The sequence below is a fragment of the Labrus mixtus genome, chromosome 8 (assembly GCF_963584025.1).
Source record: "Labrus mixtus chromosome 8, fLabMix1.1, whole genome shotgun sequence".
Taxonomy (NCBI): domain Eukaryota; kingdom Metazoa; phylum Chordata; class Actinopteri; order Labriformes; family Labridae; genus Labrus; species Labrus mixtus.
In genome coordinates this window covers 18,014,681-18,036,834 of record NC_083619.1, presented here as the reverse complement: position 1 = coordinate 18,036,834, position 22,154 = coordinate 18,014,681, and the positions used below count along the sequence as shown (strand labels likewise).

Below are 22,154 nucleotides of genomic sequence, written 5' to 3'. Positions count from 1 at the left end.
TTGAAGTGGTGAAGGATCCATTTGGTCGCGAAATGCAATTACAATTCTATTACATGAAAAATAGCATGTGGAGCAAGGGCCTAGCCAGTAATAAATGTGGAGGATAAGTTTGTGGTTCGCTTAATAATACGTCCCCACTCGTGAACTCTGTCCCCTGTCATCTGTCTTAACCTCAACCTTAACCACAGCTTGAAAACAGAGCCCCGAGGCTGGGCTTAGCCTCACACCAATTCCCCCCACGTCACCTCAACTGCAACTCCTGCCCGCAATAAAATTACAAATATCACTGGAGGAATTGCCTCACTTTTAGACCGCCATGTCCTTGAGTGATACTTTTGTATGGTCAAGTCTGCTATTTTCACATTTGATTGAGGCACGCTCACTTTGGATTTTCAAAAAAAAAAAAAGGAGCAGTGTGATTTGACCTCAGAAACAGAACTCACATGTGGACATCATATCAAGTGGTTGTGGCATTTTTATTTTTGCTGTCAATTTCTGCAGTGTGGGCCCCATAATGTGATCAAAGCATGTTCAATTTGAGAGCTCTAAATCCTCAGGTTTGAAGCATATATCCTTTCAATTATATGTCTTACACACTGGCCATCAACAATTTCTAATGTGCTTTTGATAAATGTGAAGGAACACAATCCTGCCCTTTTCTAATGCAATAATGATCATTTAAGTTTATCTGATGCTTCTTTGAAGTCAGGTCAAGTGTATCTCTTCCAGAGTTGCAGTCTTTTTAGGACTATTTCCCCATCGCTTTGTTAGTTTCCTTCAATTGCAGCCTGACTTGTAGTGACACAAACAGGGATTTGATTTAAGGGAAAGTCTGTCCTTTTGAAAGATACACGTTTCATAATAACCTCACATTAGCTTCAGATAAATTCAGAATAGATTTTTGGTACAGAACAAGAGCTGTGGATGATGTCATCCAAAGGCTTCAGAAAATGACTTTAAAAAAACATTTCTTAGCTTTGGTAAAGTTCTCAGCCAGTTGCTGCTTGATTAAAAACGCCATCCTTTTTCAGTATTTTTCATTTTAGCTTGTCTTAGGATCTGAAGTTCTTGTACTGTTTTACAAGATCCTTAGCAGCGCATCCTAATGTATAACTATGTAAAGACGGATTGCTGTTGTGGCCTAAACTGCATTGCCATAGAAAGTATCAGGGTATTTTAGTCCCAGTGGCTCTTGTTTTCATCTCAAAGGTTCCTCCTGCACATTGTTCTCTGCGTCATCAGTGGGGTCTTAAGAACTTTGAAGATTTGGCAGATTAGTCTGCTGCCATGTGAGAATGTGAGTAAACGCGTCTCTTTCAGAAAAGTTGATAGAGGCCATGCCATTTTTGATTAAGTTTGTCGCAGCTGCGTAATTCTGTTTCGGTTACTACTAAATGTCCTTCAGTGAATCAATGTTTCTCTTTTTTATTCAGTGCAATGCTGTACCTCATGGTGTGTGTGATCATGAAAGTGATGGCAGCTACTACCTCAGAGTGTTCTAAATGTTTAAGCAACACATCTAGTCGGTCAAAATACTTGCTGCGTTGCCGTTCTTCCAGTTGAGAGTACCAGACCAATCACAAATGTTTGGTACTGCAAGGTCTAACCCAAAGTCCCTGTACTTTAAGAGGGCACTACCCCTGGAGTATGGGACATTTAGGCGAAAATATAGTCCCTCAGGCTCAATTATACTACCCCTAAGTAAATCTAAAAGTCCTTTACCCATGAATAAATGCTACATTTAGCTTCCCCTTCGATATGTGTTTCCTCCTATCAAACCTGCTTCAACTGACCCAGGTATTGTATGACCGTACCTGGTTTGTATCCTAAAATAACCTCTTAAAGACAAAAAACAAACATTATTTTTTAGGCTGATTATTTGCATAGGCTTACTTTTGACAAAACAGTACCTCCATGGGAAACACTGCCTCATGGGTGGAATGACTTTCACCCACAATACATCATAAATGGTAGGGAATGTGTGAGCATAGCCAGTTGTGATTTATGCAAACCGATCCTCTCTTAATGCTCGTGTTGGCGGGTGAATATTGTTCACCAAAAGAGGCTTAACGAAGAACTGTGAATTTATCCCTGAAGAGCTGGAGCCCTTTTCCCATTTTCATTTTAACATCCACATATACGGTACATCAAGGTTTCCCACAGGTCAGCTCTTGCACTTCAACAAATATAGCTTCAACCATTATGTGCTTAAATGCCACCAGTCATTATAAAAAAAAAAAGGGTGGAGTTAAAGGTCAGTCCGTGCTATGTCTGTTTCTCCGCAGGGGGAGGGCGGCGTCCACGAGCTCCTTCTCACCGTCATCACACGGATGGGTATCGCTGTGTCTCTCGTCTGCCTCGCCATCAGCCTCTTCACCTTCTGCTTCTTCAGAGGTCTGCAGAGTGACCGCAACACCATCCACAAAAACCTCTGCCTCAACCTCTTCATCGGGGAGCTTGTCTACCTCGTGGGCATCAACATGACCGAACCAAAGGTAGCGAGCAAATGACCCAGCAGCGTGTTTTAACTGACCAACTACTGATGCATGGGCTCCCTTGCTTTTAAACGCCTTTAACACTTTGTCAAGTGTCCTTACAGTTAGGAAGAAATTCACAATACATCAATTACCATCTGTTCTACATCTACTACACAGGGAGATATTCAATCTCAGAGAGATATTTTCTCTCGATGTCTGCTCAATTTTATCAAATAGAATATACCAAGCATGATTTTCTGAAGAAGTACAACTACGCAATTACTAACCATGGACATTTTGCAAGATTCTCTAAAGGAATAAAGCTTCACTAAAAATAAAGAACGAGAGCGATGATCCAACAATATGCCAGAAAGTGTGTTTTTATTTATGTCATTTTACTACTCTTCCACTAAAGCACAATGAGAAAAGCTTATTGGAGTGTTTTTGTGTGAATAATATTGTAAGCTATTTCTCTCCGCTCTCGAGGTGTTCTTAACTTAGCTTGTAAAAAAAAGGAGTATTTAGCATTGAAGCAGATCAATATTTTATTGTAAGCACTGTTTAGTAAGTCGCCTACCCGGGCACATTGAGCTAAAAGAGTCTTAAAATCTCTTTACAATCTCTTTGGACACTAAATCTATGATAAACCTACGCACACTTATTGATGTAAATACTGTAAAAAAAAAAACTTCCTCATGTTAATTGACCCATCTGTCACATAACTGCATTTTTTTTATTCTTTATTATCATGTTACTTCAGCATCTTTTGCACTATTCACCACTGCACTGTTTCATATTTAGTCTTATATTAAATATTTTCTTTGCTTATTATGTTTATTGTTGATATTTAATGTTGTACCTGTACGTAAGAGAGCACAGTCCACCGAAGTTTAATTCCTTGTGTGTGTAAGCATACCTGACCAATAAATCTGATTCTCATTCTGAAATGAAGTCATTTGATCCAATCTGAAAATGTAATTGGAGCAGCTTTCAGCAGAGATGCTATTGATCCTGACAACATTGTAATCTAGTTAAGCCGTGCTAAAGTCAGCGGTAAAAACACTCGAAACAAAACCTTCAAATATTTTGAACAAGTAGAAGTGTTTCTTTGAGTAGCAAGGGAAAGTCCCATTCAGCTTCCCCTGAATCCTCCTCCAACTACTTGTCTACATCTGTGTGTAACCTCTCTACATGTGTCTCCCTGTCAGCTGGTGTGCTCCATCATCGCCGGTCTCCTCCACTTCTGCTTCCTGGCTGCGTTCGCCTGGATGTGTCTGGAGGGTGTGCAGCTGTACCTGATGCTGGTGGAGGTGTTCGAGAGCGAGTTCTCGCGCAGGAAGTACTACTACATCTCGGGGTACCTCATCCCCGCTGTGGTGGTGGGAATCTCAGCAGCCATTGACTACAGGAGCTACGGCACACATCGAGCGTGAGTGTAGCAGGGATTCGTCTTCTTTAGTGAGCGCATTAGTCATCCTTTCTTCTTTTGTCAAGACACACACACACACACACACACACACACACACACACACACACAGTTGCATGTACGGCACTAATGATAGTGATATCACAAAGTGTAGTCAACCTCTAACCCCAGGCAAATTTACACCCTGTCACTGCTAAAAGAAGAGACTGTGAATAAAGCTGCAACACTAATGAATGTGCTGGATAGCTGCACCGGCCTGCTGGCTTTTTATTCTTTGCATGTGGGTAATTGCCGCTCTTGTCAGTTAGAAGTTTATGCGCTTCTTCGGCTGCTGCTGGTCTTCATCCAAGCAGCAAGCTTTATGATTTGTAAAGACTGCAGTCCTCTAATATATGGGATTTAAGTAAACTTCATTTTGTCACTGCAGTCTTCACTTCATTTCTGTTTCCTTGTGATAAACACAGAGCAAAGTACAATTCATTTTGACTTCTTCAATACACTGTTTACCACTCCGAGTCTTAGGTACGCAGTCAGACATCCCACATTTGTAGACATTTGCAGACTCTGAAGTCATGAGTCCAATAACCACTGCCTTTGAGACAGCAGCTTCTCATGGCTCGAGGCCAACACTCCCCCAAGGTCGGTTTTCTTCTCTGTGGTCGGAGCAGTCTCTCCTCTGTTTCTCTCGCCTCTCATCCAAACCCGGTTCTGCTCAGCCCTGATCGATGAGACACAAACTCTGTTTTGGCAATGGGGTGATTTAATGAACCTCACATCACCTTTCTTCTCCCTGTAGATGCTGGCTGAGAGTTGATAACCATTTTATCTGGAGCTTCATCGGACCTGTAACCTTCATAATCGTGGTAAGTTTTAATTCTTTTTTTTCTGCAAGCGTGTTGTAACTTCTTCTTTTCCTTCAAAGAACAGCTTTGGAAACAAGTTATAGATTTTCTTTCGTTGTGTACTGGCAGCCTCATCGAGCTCTGCTTTCTCAGATCAATTTGCATGAAAGGAAAGTGGTCCCATTATGGCTGACACAAGGACATCAGTGTCCACTCAGCTATGAAATCCTCTGAAATCAGAATTGGTGAGCGGCAACGACTTAAAGCTGTTTGGTTCTTCGCCGTACATCTAGAGAATACTCCACCCCCCCCTTCCCCTCCCCTCCCGCTATCAGGAGTAGAAATCGTCTCAGGCATGAAGGTCATTTGCTCAGTGGGAAAACAAGGGTGATGCTGGCGGGGTGAACATGGAAGTAATGAGTGGGTGGGCCAGACAACCATTACCACAGCTCATAGCCCTGCTGAGGATCATGACACGTCCCCAGCCAATCCCAGCACACGGACATCTCCATCTTCACCTTTTAATATTTCATGTGCTGCTCTTGGTTGTTCAAAGTACACAAAGACACACACACTTGCACACAGAATGCATGCAGGCAGGAATGCATGCAGCCGGCCCAAAACAAACACACAGTGTATCCATACAGGCTCATATGCTTAACACACATGTAAATCTGTCTTTAGGCTGTAAATACAAGTAAAAAAGGAAAGAAAGGAAAGAAAAAAAAACAGAAAGTGCTGTGTCGGCATGGCTGATTTTTTTTTAGCACTGTGTTTGGTAGAGGAGTTAGAGACCTGCATATTGTAGAGCTTGGTCCCTTGGAGACCAGGCTGAGGAGTGGGGGGGGGGCATAGGTAGTTTGCTTCAGCTTTCTGCAGAGTGCCTCGCTGGCTGTCTGTCTGTCAGTCTGTCCGTCTGTATGTGTGTGTGTGTGTGTCCGTCTCATCGGATCTGTGTCATCTCTCGCGGCTGTGTTAAATGCATCTCCAGCCACTCGACTCAGGCGGACGTAAAATCGGCCCCAGTGGCTGAGAGACAAAACTCAGCATTACTCTAAGCTGTGATCTGAAAGCCTCTTTCTGTCTTCTTAGCCACTCCTTTTTTTTTTTCTCTCCTCCATCTTTTTCTTTGTTGGTGTCCATCTGTTTTTCCACTCACATTCTTGTTGTTTCCATTTCATGAACCCCCTTTTTTTTCTAGTTTTAGAGTGCGTCCATATATGGGATAATAATGATGATCTTGCTGCTTATTTTGTGAATGAAGTGTCAGAGAACAGTATACAGGGATGATTATGCTTTGTGTTCTTGCCAAGCCTTTTTTCAAGTCATTCTTTCCTTTATGTGCAATTAATTGGTCACGCAGGCTCAGAGCAGATAAAGGATATAAGTTTTTAATAACATTAAACTCCAAATGTTTTTCATTGATTATTTACAATAATGCATTTCAGAGGGTTTCATGTGGTTTCTTGCCAAATTGAAGCACATCTCCTCCCTCTCCCTCGGTGGCCACAAGGCCCTGCAGTGCTTACAGAGACACAGCCTGAGAAAATGGAAACAGTTCTGGATGTATGGCTTGAATCACTTAAATGTTTTTCCTGGCTTCACTTAAAAAAAAAAAAATGTTTCAAAAATATGGCACTCAGCTCCGTTCTTTCCTCTCTCTCTACTCTCGTGGAGCTTTTGTCCGCAGTCCATCAGATCTGTTTGGACTCAATCAGATATACGTTGTGATACTGATGATGAGGATTGGCACTCTGGGATTTACTGTAATGTCAAACACGAGAGGGAGGAGAAACGTTTTCTGTGCAGCTTTTATGTTGAAGGCCAAAGCTGTGTGAAGTAGAGCGTAGCATCAACCTCTCACTGTGTTTTTTTATCTGTGGAAGTCAGTGTACTTTATGATCCACACTGAGGCTTCTTGTTCGTCCTGGTAAAGGTACGCTGGTGTTGGCTCTCACTGTACAGTCAAACCAGCGTAGGAGAAGCAATATTTCAAGCCAGAGTGTAACAGAACTACAGATGGTAGCATCTAGAGTAACATGTACTTTATAATGTTTTATTTTCAAGCCACCATTTAATTCTACTAATATACAGCTTAGAGGGAAATATATATATATATATGTTTTAAATGAAGCTGCTAAGGTTATTTGACAGCTCACAACAGAAGATTTTTGCATTCAAACACATCAAGAATGAACAAAACATGATCCTTTTTACTGAATGAACTACCGAGCGTGATACATAATCAGAGCAGAAACGATTACACATGATTCAATGAAAATGAATCCACAGCTGTTTTGATAATTAGTCCCTTTTCATGCTAAAACATCTATGGGCTTATCAAATGTAAGAATTTGCTTAATTTCGTTTTATTTACTTTATCAGTTATTATTTATTAAATTGGGGTGGGGGGGGGGTGAACTATTTCAGTGACTAACAAACCTTATTGAGAGTTTTACTTTGAGTAATGGTTTATTGTGATTTTCATTTTTACTTTCTGAATTCTACAAAACAAGAAAAGTATGCTTCCTTCAGTGACAGTCCTGTATAAATATTTAAAATGACCTCGACCTCATCCGAGTTCAAAAGTAAAACATGTTGCTCTCATATCGATCAAAGAAAAACAATGATTTCATTATAACAAAATGTAAGAAAACACTCCCATGGCCTTTTTTCCTACATTGACTCCTTACACTTTAAAGTTTCCTGTTACAACTTGCATTTTTTTAAATTCTGTTACTATTATTCTTTACATTTCTTTAGTAGTCAATCTGACTTGTATTAGTACTTTTCTCCAGCAAAGGATCGGAATACCTCTTCTACCACTGTGAGCGTCAGATATTACAGGAAAGTGCAGTGTGTTCACCTTGACCTGCGTCTGTTTTGACAGGTCAATGTCATCTTCCTGGTGGTGACCATGTTCAAGATGGTGAAGCACTCCACCTCCATGAAACCCGACTCGTCCCGGCTGGGGGGGATCAGGTGAGCATGTCACTCTGGGAGATTGTGTGGCTGCACTACGCTGCCTGCCTACTCTGAGAACGAGTGTGTGTGTGTGTGTGTGTGTGTGTGTGTGTGTGTGTGTGTGTGTGTGTGTGTGTGTGTGTGTGTGTGTGTGTGTGTGTGTGTGTGTGTGTGTTGAGGTGAGTTGTGCGTGTGGATGAATTTCACTTATATGTGAAAAGAAAATGAATAAGCCCCATTATTTCTATTTCCTCCCTCTTGAAATTTGAAAAGCTGCATTTTGCCAACACGTTTATTTGACTTTCTCTTCTCTAAAACAGGACCAATATTTTTCCCTTTCCGATATTATTTCTGCCCGTATAGGTGCCGTAGTGCATTAGTTCATCTTATGATTTCAGTATTTGCACTGTCCTGCATTATATTGCCTTTTTTATTCCTTCATAACTGCATTTTTGACCTTTGCGTAGTTTACACGCTTCCTCTGAAAAACGGATTTGCCCACATTCTCCCAGATTCAGAGATTGGTAAAAACAAAAACAGGGACCGCCACCCAGTATTTCCGCTTCCAGTGGGCTGAATATTCTCGATTTAAAGATGATTCCCCTGCACGCTTGTGTGCCTCAATGCTTGTTTAACAATATGTTTGAAGGGCAGGCCAACATATGTATGTGGGTGCTGGATTTTTCAGCAGACACTCTGATTTTAGTCCAAAAAAAAAATGCAAACATTTTTGCATAGAAAGCTGCAAAGAAAGAAACTCATTAACTGTCCTTCATAAGGGTCTACCTAAATCTGCCATGTATTTAGTTTCTCTGTCAAACGGGGGAAACTGTAATCAAGAGAAATAATTGGTTCATTTTTATGCAAGAAATGCTGTTTTTGTATAAAAAGCAACAAAAACTGTTCAGTTAGTCCAATCAGCTCTCACTCTCAGCAGCTATGCCTTAGTGGATCTTTTGTTGATGACATGTAGTCGTCCCTTCTCTCCTCTCCACGCTCGCTGTATCTCTCTCTCTCTTGTCTGTCTCTCGCTCTCTCTCTCAGGGTGGCTCACTTCTCTCTTGTGTATCAATAACAGCCAGCATCATTGAAAGTGACTGTGAAGTTATCTTATTTCCTCCAAGCTTTCCAGGAAGCTGCCATGGAAATAAAAGCTGTATTTGCAGTCTATTTAGCTAAAAACCCAAAGGGAAAACCAAATAACTTTTTATTTTCTGGACATAACTTTGAATCAGTATATATGTATTTAAAGCCGCCAGTGCAAAAGGAAAGAAGCACATTCTGGTTTTTATTTTTCAACAAGCTGCCGCCCAGGAGAAACTGCAGACTATCAATGGTGATGAAATCTCTTTGAGTTGTTCCGTTTTCACAAGGTTACTTATGTCTTCTTTCTCCTCTGCAGGTCGTGGGTGATGGGAGCGTTCGCTCTGCTTTGTTTGTTGGGGCTCACGTGGTCCTTCGGCTTGTTCTTCCTCAATGAATCGTCCATTGTGATGGCATACCTCTTCACCATCTTCAACACACTGCAGGGGATGTTCATCTTCATCTTCCATTGCCTCCTCCAGAAAAAGGTAACATCGCCTTTGAACACTGCTTGTGCTATTGATTTGTCAAATAAACACAAGAATTTAAATCTGGAAAATGGAATGAATCAACAAAGTGAGTCATGAAGGTAGAAATATGCAACACAATTGCTCCTTCCAGCTTCTTCAGTGTGAGGATTCTCATTTTGTATCTGTTTTAATAGATTCATCAAGTGGCTGTTTCTATTTTCTGACAAATTCCAATCCGATCCAACTTTATTTATAGAGCACATTTAAAAACAACAGAATTAACCAAAGTGCTTTACATCAAATAAATAACAAGCATACAAAGAGAAAAGAAAAACTAACAATAGACAAAGCTAAATTAAATAAACAAAAAAGAATAAAACCGTAGAAACAAACAAACTCTGATACTGGGTCTAGGAACACCAAAGCATACAGATGAGCTTTTAGACAAAACGTGGCTGCCAGCCTAACCTAGGGGGGCAACTTGTTCCACAGTTTCGGGGCTACAACAAGGCCCGGTCTCCCCTATGCTTCAGCTTCAAATTAACAGACCTGAATAAAAATGATCCAATCCTTTGTAAAAATGGACCGAAAAATCTACTATGTGATTGAGCTGAAACAATAGGTTCAAATTTTGTTCATTGAGAAAGTAAGTTAGCGAGTATTTCCTTAATGATTTCAAATCGTCTTAAAACCAGTATTACCAGTACAACTTCAAACCAGTACATTTGTGAAAATCTCTCATAGGATAAGTTGTTTGTGGAAAGGTTCCTCCATACCTTTTCACCTGCCCCCATGTTCCCTACACTTACTGCAGCCAGCAGAGTCATTAGGCTGAAGGAGTCCACTTGTGCCTAACCAGACACAGAGCAGAGCCTTCAGTTTGAGTAGTGGTTTTTGTTTGACCTAAAAAGCCGAATAAAACAGGTTTCATGTTTCATCATTGGTAGTTTGAAATATTTTCATGATAAGATGCTGTTAAATGATTTACTGTTGTTTCAGGGGGTGTTTTGTTCTTTGGCTTCCCTTTACTCCTGTAATGGTTTGCTACAATTAGGGCGGAGCCAAGAGAGGAATAAAAGTAGACTGAGCCAAAGTCTGGGGGGGGGGGAACTGTTGTTTGTTGCAGCTTGCTGTGAGGCTGTGTTTGTTCTTTCAGTTTATTCAGTCTAGTTGCTTTTAATTTATTTATCTGGGACTGTTTTTTTTTTGTTTTTTTTTGCTCTTTTGTGCATTTTTGGTTAATAAATCCAACATGTTATTTTGCACACATTTCTGCATCCTGAGCAATTCTTCTACAAGAACATCTTTTTACTCTCCACCAGTGCCGAACAGCCACACTTTAATCCCATTTTTCATGCAGACTTAACAACCAGTAATGCTACATTGTAGTTTTATTGTACCTTATATTTGAGTAAATTGTAGCTTTGGAGTTTTAGATTGTTGTTGTTGTCACATTTTCTTATAAAACATTTTCCCTTTGGCTCAGGACTTTTTAAAAGACAAAAAATGAGAAAATATTCTGCAGGTCTATCGATAATGATCATTAGTTTCTGCCTTACTGTCACACATGGCAAATATAAAACTTTTCTTTCTAAATAAAGGCAATCCTTGTACCATAGATATCAATCTAAAAATATTTATATCATGACACTGTGATTTAGCCTGAGGCTTTTTTTGAAATTTAAGACATTCTCACCTAGATACACCCATATCAAAGAGCTTCACCAGTAGTTCAACATTGTGTTTGGTATATCCCCCCTCCTCTATATTCTGCATGTTAACTGCTGTCACCTGGATGGCATTTGATAAAGATTTGAGACAAGCATCTTTCATGGGGCGAGCGGCAAGGTGGGGCAGTCTCCTACAATCCAAAGATATGCAGGTTAATTGGTGACTCCAAATTGCCCGTCAGTGTGATTGTGGGCATTAATGATTGACTGTCTCCATGTGTCGGCCCTGGAGATGTGTCCAGGTTGTACCCCGCCTCTCTCCAGATGACAGCTGTGATTGGCTCCAGCTCCGGGGTAGAGCTAAAAGATGGATTGATAGATGGATCTCTGTATCGAGGGATTGTGCTGCCATCTGTGCTCACTCTGTCCTGATCTCTTGTTCGTCTGCAGGTCCGCAAAGAGTACAGCAAATGTTTCCGCCAGTCTCAGTGCTGCGGCGCGCTGCCGCCCGAGGGCCCGCACATTTCAGCAAAGACGGCCACGTCTCGATCTACGGCTCGCTACTCATCTGCAACACAGGTATGTGTAGACCACCAGGTACCAGTTATATCCAGGTACAGGATTTAAAGAACTCTGTGTGAAAAGTCAGTGGATTCTGTTTTATGTTATGTTGATTTTTAACAATAGATAATTTTTGTATTCACTTATGTACATCTTTTCAGTGCAAGTCTGACAGTCTTTATTTTAAATGTAAAAAAAATATCATTAAAAAAGCAAAACCAACATGACTTGATTTTACTGACAAGTTGTTTTGTTTTTGAAACCAAAATCTGATATACTCAGAATTCAACACAATAGAGCTGCAATATTTTTCAAAACCCATAAATGAGCACCACTGTTGCACCGGTTGGCATGTACTCATTGTGATAAGCGTGGGAACTGTATTTTTTCCCAAAAGTCGATCACACACACACCATCTTGGTGGAGAACATACAAAGTTGAGCACCAAGTGTGTATTATTCCCCAACTGTTAATTGTCCCCTATTTACTTCTGCTTTAAATATTTTTGCGTAACAGTAGTATTGCAGAGAAGATTTATTGCTTATTGAGTGTTTTTTTTTTTTAAAGAAATTAAAGTATTTATTTGTGAAATAAAGATTGAATTCATCATGGACAAACTTCATGTTAAAGCCAGGAGAGGCGGAGGAAGAGAGAACGTATTGAGGAAGAGCTTACTCATTATTTGTTTAAGACATTTTTCAGGAACATACATGTCCTTTGGTAAAGGTTTTTTGTAATCTCTAACCTTTGACTTTAAATGTAACACTGTCAAGTGGAGCCTCAATGTTCCTTTAACTAAATGAATGAAATAGGCATTTTGAGCGCAGTACTTGATTTTTACTTGAGAAAATGTCTTAAGGAGGTCACCGCACATCCAACTATCTCATGAAGTAGGTGCGTTGGACAAACTGTCACATTGAAAAGACTGACATACTACTTTCTCTAAGCATCACATATTTATTAGAAAAAAATCACAACATTTCTGTCCCTCTGAACCTGTGTGCTTGACACCTGACAAAGGATCAGAGCAAGTGAAACGTTGTGATTTTTTCTCATAAATTGAAGATACTTTAGAAGATGTCACAGTGCAATGTAGCTCACTGAGAGTCATCATAAATAGATCTGTTCTCATGGTCAGAGGAGAGTCTATTAGAAAAAGGTTAGCGAGTAAAAAAAATAAATCGGATAAAGAGGGGAAAAAAAGATGGTATCTGACAGATGACTCTCTGACTGTGAGATCTATCTTAAGAGCACTTCTGAGAATCTGCCAGCATACTGCCAAGAAAAAAAAGAAGCTCATGTCTCACATTACAGGTTGTAAGACTCTTGGAGTATCCATTTTCTGCATCAATGGGATCAATAATTCCTGCTTCACATAGCATGATCGTGTCGTCAAGCTGTGGGTGCACTGAATCGTTTATAAAAAATGCAGCTTCATATCACAAACTTTTGTAGCCACTCGATCCTGAAGGCCAGAAGCCTTTAAAGACAGTGGTATCACGTTGAGTCCTGATCAATGGCTGCTTTGCTCTCTACCCAGAGCCGCATCAGGAGGATGTGGAACGACACTGTGAGGAAGCAGTCGGAGTCCTCCTTCATCTCCGGAGACATAAACAGCACCTCCACACTAAACCAGGGTGAGCAAGCTTTTCCTCCTTCTTCTTCTTCTTCTTCCACCGCTACCAGACGAGACACATACGCCATTCTCTTTGTGATGGAGCTCTGAATTCACGATAAACACTTCAATGGGTCCAGCTCGGGAAAAGAGGGAGGCCTGATTTAATGTTGCATTTCTCTTAGTGTTTGTATCAAAACAAAAACAGCAGCCTGTGAAGTGTTATTTCAGCACTTTCCTGCTTCACTAGGTCCATGTGAGAGGAAGAAATGAAGACAGAAAATAGTGTTTGGGATATTTTAGTGATACTGATGAGGACTTGAGTTCAAATTTAAACAACCCTGACAGGAGAGGCTGCCTGTGCAACATCCACCTAACTCATCTTCACCCCGGAGTGATCATCAGGATGAAGTTTGGAGGGTGAGGGGAGATGAGCAAAGTCAGGCTGAGGTCAGAGCAGGTTTTTGGGTGGGATCCCGGCATCTGGAAGCTGTGTCTCCAGAATGTGCCAGCGCAGATTTAAGCTGTAGTTCTGAATTAGTTTAGATTATTTTAAAAGACACACATGCCAGCACAGAGTTCCTCCACGATCCATCCAAAACAACTGAAGATACTTATTACATTCTTGAGGATTTACACAAGCATGTTGGCGATGAGGATACTGTATTATTCATGGCAGGCCACTTAGGCATGTTTCGTCTTGTGTCTCGACTGGATGAGTTTGTTTAGTTGATTTTTTTTACGTAAACACTGGACGTTGATTGTGTTGCTATGCTTTGGTCAACACTTGTCGTGATAATATTGTTTGTCAGTAACATCAGCCGACTGTTTGGATAATGTCTGGCTTTGACTGTCGTTTCTATGGCTGCTCCATAATAGAAGGCAGACGGATTGCAGGTCATAAATCTTTTGCGGTGTCAGATTTTGTACAGCGGATGTCAGGGTTTGTTTATGTCGACAGCGACCCAGCGTACCACCGCAGACCATGAACTTCAGAACCTCGAGCTCTTTTTCCTCAACTGTTTTTTCCCTCCTGATTTCCCCCCCCCCCTCTCTTTCTCTTTTGTCTCTCTCTCTTTCTCTTCCTGTTATTTCAGGGATGACTGGCAACTACCTCCTAACTAACCCTCTCCTCCGAACCCACGACACTAACCCCTATAACAACCTGCTGGCAGAAACTGTGGTGTGCAACACCCCCTCTCCACCGGCCTTTCACTCCCCAGGTGCACATCCACCCTCCACTTTTATTTTTATATAGATTTGTGTTTGTTTGTTTTTACATAGATTTGTAAAACACACTTCTGTGGAGAGAAAAATGAGATATCACTCTTGTGTCCTTCTGTTATTTTAGCCTAGGTAGCAAATTATCCACATAGTTTAGCTTAGCACAACAACCGAAAATAAGTAGAAACTAACAGCTAGCCTGACAAAACGGGAACAAAATTTAAAAGCTCAGTACCAATAATGCCTACTAAGTATCTTGACATGTAGTGAATTCCTCCCAAAACATTTTTTGATGAAAACAACAGCCTTTGGTTTTATAGAAAGCAAACGGGTAACAGCTATAGCTTAAAAAAACGACTCTGGCAGCCTGAGTCAAACACCTCTAAAGCTAATTTTTTCCACAGGACATGACTTGAAATGTATTTATGATATAGGACAGGGGATAGAGTCAGAAACCGAGGAGAGAGAGAGAGAGATTGAAACGACGTGTGGGAAAGGAACCACAGGTCAGATTTGAATTCTGGCCACCTGCTCTTGAGGACTTATATTAAGCCACAGGACACAAACTAACCGCTAGTCTATGGGCCACAACAAACAAGAATATGAACCTGCTGTGGTTTAAATGGAAGCAGCTAGCTTTAATAATTAGCCTGGAAGCCTTAGCCTTGATTCATGCTAGCTCTCTCAGTCACTAAATCTGCCTTCAACAACCTTTAAAGCTTACATATAACAAAAAATAAAATAAAAAAACAGCTCACTTTTATTTAACAATATATCCTAAAAAATTCATTGAAATTGAATGAAAAACAAGCACTTAAAACAACAGGCTTTGGTTTTTGTTCAAGCTAGCTAAAACAACTAGCTTAGCAACTGCTGCTTCAGTTGCCTGCAAACTCACTTACTAGTAAAAATGTCTTTCTGGTATATTTTTTTGATATAGCACAACTATGATGTAATGAAGATGTTGCTATACAGCCTATGTATTAATCAGCATGCTTTTGAGTCATATGAGACAACAAATATTATTGTCTTCATGACAAGAAATTTTGTTTCTAATTTTGTTTCTATCCCTATTTTTAAAAAGCACCTGATTATTTTCACGTTAATACCAAGACTAGACTCCACATTATTTTATTATTAGTATTATTATTATTTGAATGATTTTGTCTTTATATAAGAGGTTTTTTAGGGTTACTTTCATAGCTCTGAGTAGTTGCTAGGCAACAAACTGTGATCTAAAAAGTTACAGGTCATAACCGAGAAAAAGTCCGGCAAATAACCCCGTGTAAATCTGCATTCTTTTTTCTAACACTTCAGTTTGTGTTTGCATTAAAAAAGATGAGAAAAATGTGGAGTCGCTTGTAGGCGGATTTCTCCAGTCTTTGAGCAAATCTAAGCTTACTACCAGCGCCGAGCTGTAGCTTCATATTAAACAAACAGAAGAGATACGAGTGTGATATTAACCCTCTCATTTTACTCTCTCCTTTAAGTGTGGCAGATTTATTAACAACATGAGAAGACTTGAGGCACACTGCATGCATGCAAACATGTTGAGAATAATTAATGTAGATTAACAGTTTGTTCTTCACACCTTCTTTGTATTTTTAGTAACTATCTGTGCAGGGTTTCTCCTTTGTAAACACAGACAGAGCTAAACTCAGAGTTGTCAGTGCTACCTTATCTCATCTTCCGAGCATGTCATCTGGGAATTCTTCTATGTTCAAAGGGCTTCACATGCTGGTTGATCATTTATGTTGTTAACCTCTATCCCTGGATGATTTCTTTACATTTTCGGTACTTTCTTACTTTAAATTAGACGCAAGTTTGATTTAAAACATTTCAGTGTTTATGGTGACCTAGTTCCCTCTCTGGCAGAGCAAAAGAAACCCAATCAAAGGCGGGGGAAAAAAACAGAAGCTCATGACGCAATGCGGACAGAGTCATAGCTCTCAGATATTCACAGGCATTTGATGATAAAAGAGAATATAGAAAAACAGCAGTATGGCCAAAATGGGTGAGGAGAGGATTTGAAGTAACATATAGCTTTGACCCTATGCAGTCATCACTGTCTTGTTTAATGCTTACATCCAGTGGTAATGAAGCTGGGGACCAAACACTGTCAGAAAAACAAGACATTTTGTGAATATAATTCTTCTGTTTTGTGAGCTCAGTCAGTGTGTGTGTGTGTACATAGAGCTTGTGCATTATTTGCCCTAAAATGTTTACCTGCTTAATCCCGCGTGATAATTGCATTTTAACAGCGGAGCACTGGAGACAGATTTAAAAGTGGAGATAGCTTTAATTAGCAGATCATTTTAACGACGACATAAACATCTTCCTTTACCTGCAGAAGACTTCTTCTCTCCCCGAGGCGAGCCGCTGTACTAACCCATTTTCAAACAACAGTAGCAAAAAGCAGATCTGGAAGAAGTGACAAAATCTCACAGATTTAACAAATGGAAACTTGTCTGTGTATGGCAGGCAACAGTATGACACACAAATGTCAAAAAGGGGTGTGAAGATCCCCGACCCAGTAGAAATCTGCACGGAGAGACTGTGAAGTTTAACATGAGCTCTTGCACAAAAAAAAAAAAATTCTCCTGCTATAGTCATTACATTTAGCTCCTGGAAGAGGATGAGCGTGTCCTCTATTGTGAGTGTATTAATACTAAGTAATGCTCTGCAGATGTTCTGATGCAGTAAAAAATCTGTACAGAGAACATCTTGGATGAATCTCTGCTGGAACAGTTCCCAGAGTGCAGCTGTCGCCGTGTCCAGTTGAATTCTGTTCACATCATTTCCCCTGCTCCCAGTAGACAATACCTGTCTGCAATGAAAATCACTGCCTGTGCATAAACAAATGCAAATTTGGAAGTAGAGTCTATTCAGAGGAAAGTATAATAATCTCCCCCCTCCCTTCCCGTATTTTGCCCTTTTGCTCTCTGCGCTCTGTTCACTTTTTTTTTTTTTTTTTGGGGAGAAAGTCTTTGATGTTGTTTTTAGACTTTTTTTTCTCAGTTGCTATCATCCACTTTCTGACACGCTCATTTGAAAGCTAATACTACAATTTCCCCGTTATTTTTTTATATATATATAATTCTGTGCGCAATGACTGCCTGTGACGACATTCTCACCCGACAAAATGTCAAGCCTTTCACTTGCAGGCTCCTGGTGTACCCAGTAAATAAAATCCTCATATCAAATCAAACAAGCCCCCTTCACTTTCATCATTCTACTCGAGCTTAGTCACAGGGCTGCACAAAATTAGAGTGCTTGGCTGTTGTGTCTGTGTATGTGTGTGTGTGAGGGAGTGTGTGCATTTTCTTCACATAAAAGTGATAGATGTACACTTCTAAAAGTCACTCAAAGAAAAATAATGTTCCTTCTTTTTACTGAAGACTATTTGAGAACAGACTTTGCTTGCTGCTGAACCCTTTCACCTGCTGAGTCCAGGATTCAGTTGTCCTTGGTTTGTCCTTTAGCTCTCTCAAAGTATTACTCATCACTTCACTGTCACTCTCCTTTAAACCTGCAACAACAATTTGAGAAAAGCATCACACTAGATCAATTATAGTTAATTACAAGGACATGATCCGATTAGGATGGACTGAATCCGGGCTGGATGTTACAAGCTTCCACTTTTGTCTTATTTCAGTGATTTTATTGTTTCTGCTGCAATTGAAAAAAAGCATCTGTTTTACTTTTTTTGCACATCAGCTGTTCTTAGGCCAGATAGCCTGAGCAGACACACTTGATGTGAGTGGTGGCAAAGTGAGTCATTGCACCGTGCCTCTGTGTTGTAGTGTGTGGGGGTTGTTGCTGTGCTTGTGGGGCCCCGGTGCTGAGAGGGGGCCGGCCATCTGTGTTCAACATTACTCTTTTGTCTTGCCTTCTTTTAACAGGTGGAATGTTTTTTTTGTTTGTTTTTTGTTTTTTTTTCAATCCGTTGTTAATGTCATACCACTTCCTCATCAGCTTGTTTTTATTTTTTGGATGCTTATCCTATCCTGCTGCTTCCTGTGTGCTGCTGTGTTGTTACCTGGTCATCAGCTACTTTATATAGCGTGTTGCTGTGCTGTAGTTTTTCAGTTTGAAGTCATCTTTTGTTCTCATTTCTCCAATATTGTTCAGGATAATATCTTAGATTGGCTTTAATGATATTCAGCCCTGATGAGAATGGACATGATGGGGAGCTAATTGGGTTCTCCTTTGAATTTGAAAGTTTCTTGTATTTGCATAAAATTGAAATTAACCTGGAGATCAAAGAGCACGAGGGTGCAGTGTCCTGAGCAGTATCAGTTGTGTGTTGATGGTGTAGTGGGCTCTGTTTTGTTTGAAGAGAATGCAAAAGATTACAGCTCATCGACTCTTTCTGCCTTTCCTTGCAGGACAGCACTCTCTGAGCAACAGCAGGGACATCAGCGCCATGGACACCCTCCCCCTCAACGGCAACTTCAACAACAGCTACTCTCTGCGAGACGACGACTATGAGGCTGTGGGCGTCAGGGCCCCAGCTGACCTGGGGGGCCTCAACCTGGACGACGCTGCCTTTGAGAAGATGATCATATCTGAGATTGTCCACAACAACTTGAGGCCCCGCGGGGCCCCTAAAGGTCGTGACGCCCAGAGGGAGCGGGAGAGAGCCCCGCCTCCCCAGACCAGAGTGACAGTGGACCGAGGTGGGGGCGGGAGCGGCAGTGAGGATGACGCCATTGTGGCCGATCACACCGAGGCCTCATCCCCCCAGAGAGGAAGTGGACGAGGAGGCCACGTAACCCTGGAGCTGCTCCTGCATCCCCATCACAAGGAGGCGCTTGAAGCCCCCCTCCTGCCTCAGAGGACTCACTCCCTGCTCTACAGTGCCCAGAAGGCCCCCCGGCGTCTGGAGGGGCAGGGCGGCCATGGCTCTGAGACTGTAACTGCCATGGAGGACACGGGCTCAAACTCACCCAACAATAACAGAGACTCCCTGTACACCAGCATGCCAAATCTAAGAGACTCCCCCTCACCCTCAGCTTCCTCGTACCCCCCTGAGGAGGAGGAGGAGGAGCTCTCCCCCTCACCTCGAAGTGAGAGTGAGGATGCGTATCATAAAAGCATGCCCGAGCTGGGTGACACCCCCCAGCCCATGTCCTATTACCACATAAACCGAGGCACCAGCGAAGGGTGCATCATACCGCCCAATAATGAAGAGTGTGCACAGGAGGGAGAGGCGCCCAGCGATGGACAGATGCAGCTCATAACCAGCCTCTGAGCGCCAGTTTTTGTTTTGCACAGGGTTTAATAGATGGGCGCTTTCGGGTTGAGGTCCAGAGAGCGGACCAGTCTTGCCTTGCACTCCACATGCCCTTCCTGTTGGGAGGGGAAGTGAAATGTTGTTGAGTGGGAAAAGAAATTAAGAACTGACTTTTTTTTGCACACAGATCTCATTAACACACATAACACGTCCAATCCGAGGCCGGACAAATGTGGACTGTGAACGCTCTGCTGTTGGACTCAAGAGGTGCAGAGGATAACACACAGGCGGCTGTGTCAGAGAAGAGTCTGGCTGTTGTTCTGTGCTGTTGAAGAATAAGGGATAAAAAAAACAAAAAACTTGCAAAGCAAAGAACTATGAAACTCCTGACATACTCATGGGAGTCTTTGCAGGACCAGGGTCTTTTTAGTCATGAAGTAACTAGAACTAGTGTGGCTCCACTACACAGAAAGGACTGTAAAGTTAAGAAACCACTAATTCAGACTCAGGCCTTATATTTTCTCTGTTGCACATTTAACTGTTGTACCAGTTACAGCTAAAGAAAATATATTTTGCTGTACCTTAGTGTAAAAAGTTGACAAAAAAAGGCAGAAAAAAAAAACGGAGAAGGCATCCACTCTGTAGTAATGCCCTTTCAATGGTAAAACCAATCTTCAGATAAGTTCAATCAAACGGTGGAAATGTGCTTTTTCCTTCTCACACTTGACTCTTGTAGTATGTTTGAATATAAAAAAAAAAAAAAGTTTGAGAGATTACAACCATATGAAATCATGCTCACGTCTCTGCTTGTGAAGTGCTTTTTGCTTTCATGAATGATGAGTTTTCTCGCCAGTAGTCTTTGTTAACACCAGGCCATGCACAGATTTGGAGTGAATTGGAAACTTGTGTAATTTATTTTACTTGAAAGAAATTGTCAGGTTTTAAAGACTTATGTTCGTGTCAACGCGATAGGACAGTCTTTGCCGACTTGTTTCATCCTTTGACACTAATTAATTTATTAACTGGACTATTCAGAGAAAAAAAAAAAAAAAAGAACATGGTTGGAAAAGTGTGAACAAGTTGTTGCAACACTGATTAGGTTCATTTGATTTCTTTTGTAAGAGCCCATCATCAGCTGATATTTAATTCAACTCCTGTTTGATATCAAATAAATGTGAATTTTTTTCTTGTTCGCAGATGTCTGGCTGCTTTTTCATTTTGTGCATAAACTCTGAAGAAAGTATGATAAGGCTGGAGGTTATTAAACAATTTTCACTACCGTCTAAAATTCTCATTAGAAGACTGAAAGTAACGACGGTGTTATTTTTAGTCCTGATTGTCAAAAGCCTGCCTGGTACATTAGATTCAAAACTCTTCCTTGCTGATGAAGACATGGATCTTATCAATAAAGTCAGGCTTAAAAAACAGAATCATTTACTTAAACAGCAAAGCCCTGGTGTTCTTTTAGCAAATGTTCAGAGTGTCTCAGACGGGAACAAATCATGTTTTTTTTTTGGGGGGGGGACTATTTTCAACTGCAGATTACACACATTTAGTGTGCTAGTGAGGATTAACAGCAGCAGGATGATGTCTGTGGAATTGACTTAAAATAAATGTGTGGCTCTGTTCAGCTTATTCCACAGGGAAAGCAACAATTTTTTAGTCGTCTGGAACAATGAACCACTATGTCAGGAGCGGAGGGATGAGATTATTTTGAGAAAACAAAAACAACTAGTTTGAAAGTGCCATTATCAAACCAGCTGCAGTATGCTATCCAGAGGTGGAAATGTAAGGGACTATGTTGTCTGCAGCTGGTGTTGCTTTAAGTTTGCACTACATACTGTACGCATAATTATTGGAGGTACTGTAATGACGGTGATCTCTAGATCTCTGAAGGGTTTACATTATAATCAACAGAGAAACGGTCCTCGCTCCAGCTTACAACGAGATGCAACGTTGGTCGTGTGTTACCAGAAACAGTATGATATGTTTTATAGTTCTATCATGTCCAACCCTTCAGTGTGCTCATTCAAACATATTAAATGTGATTTTAAACTACATTCACTACTTCATCACTACCGCAAAAATACAATGCACTCAGTCTATAGTTCCATCTCTTCTATGTGACAGTTGAGTTATTCTCTATGATATTTATGCTTACAGGCTTATCTAAGCTTCAACCCCGGGGCTGTTTCAGCAGAGGAAACACAAATGTAGACTTTGACACTTTGTGAAAAATTACCCTGAAGATATACTGAATGTAGATATTACAAAAAATGTTTTAAATTGTAATAATTATGCAATTTATGCACATTTTTAAAATATATTTTTCTTGGAAGTTAATGACAATTGTCTCTAATATAGGTTATATAACAAGACAGAATATTTTCATGGACACATCTGTGAATAACATGAATCAATAGAAAAGCAAAGGAGAATTATTCTCTAAACTATTTTCATACGTGAGGAATTTTGTATGAAAGCAACAAGAAATGAATTATCTGATTGTCAAAGAGTCTGAGAGAAACTTAACAGTATTTGAAAATGGCAAAAAAGTTGACAACACACACTTGCTATTTTCTTTCC

General features: G+C 40.7%; 1 protein-coding gene across 13 annotated transcripts in view; it reads left to right on the top strand.

Moving 5' to 3' along the window:
- The window catches only part of LOC132979219 (adhesion G protein-coupled receptor L2-like), an 86,653-nt gene extending 65,893 nt beyond the window's left edge, over positions 1-20,760 (top strand). For 5 of the 13 annotated variants that reach the window (XM_061044826.1, XM_061044824.1, XM_061044825.1 and 2 more), the window contains 9 exons: positions 2,286-2,495; positions 3,686-3,906; positions 4,700-4,766; positions 7,636-7,727; positions 9,112-9,280; positions 11,383-11,511; positions 13,034-13,130; positions 14,206-14,331; positions 18,721-20,760. In XM_061044826.1, the coding sequence (XP_060900809.1) occupies positions 2,286-2,495; positions 3,686-3,906; positions 4,700-4,766; positions 7,636-7,727; positions 9,112-9,280; positions 11,383-11,511; positions 13,034-13,130; positions 14,206-14,331; positions 18,721-19,586 (1,977 nt within the window). In that variant the 3' untranslated portion in view covers positions 19,587-20,760. Of the gene's footprint in view, positions 1-2,285; positions 2,496-3,685; positions 3,907-4,699; positions 4,767-7,635; positions 7,728-9,111; positions 9,281-11,382; positions 11,512-13,033; positions 13,131-14,205; positions 14,332-18,049; positions 18,104-18,720 lie in introns of all 13 variants that reach the window. The other 8 variants (XM_061044831.1, XM_061044829.1, XM_061044830.1 and 5 more) reach the window with 5 other exon arrangements.
- Positions 20,761-22,154: the final 1,394 nt, after the last annotated feature.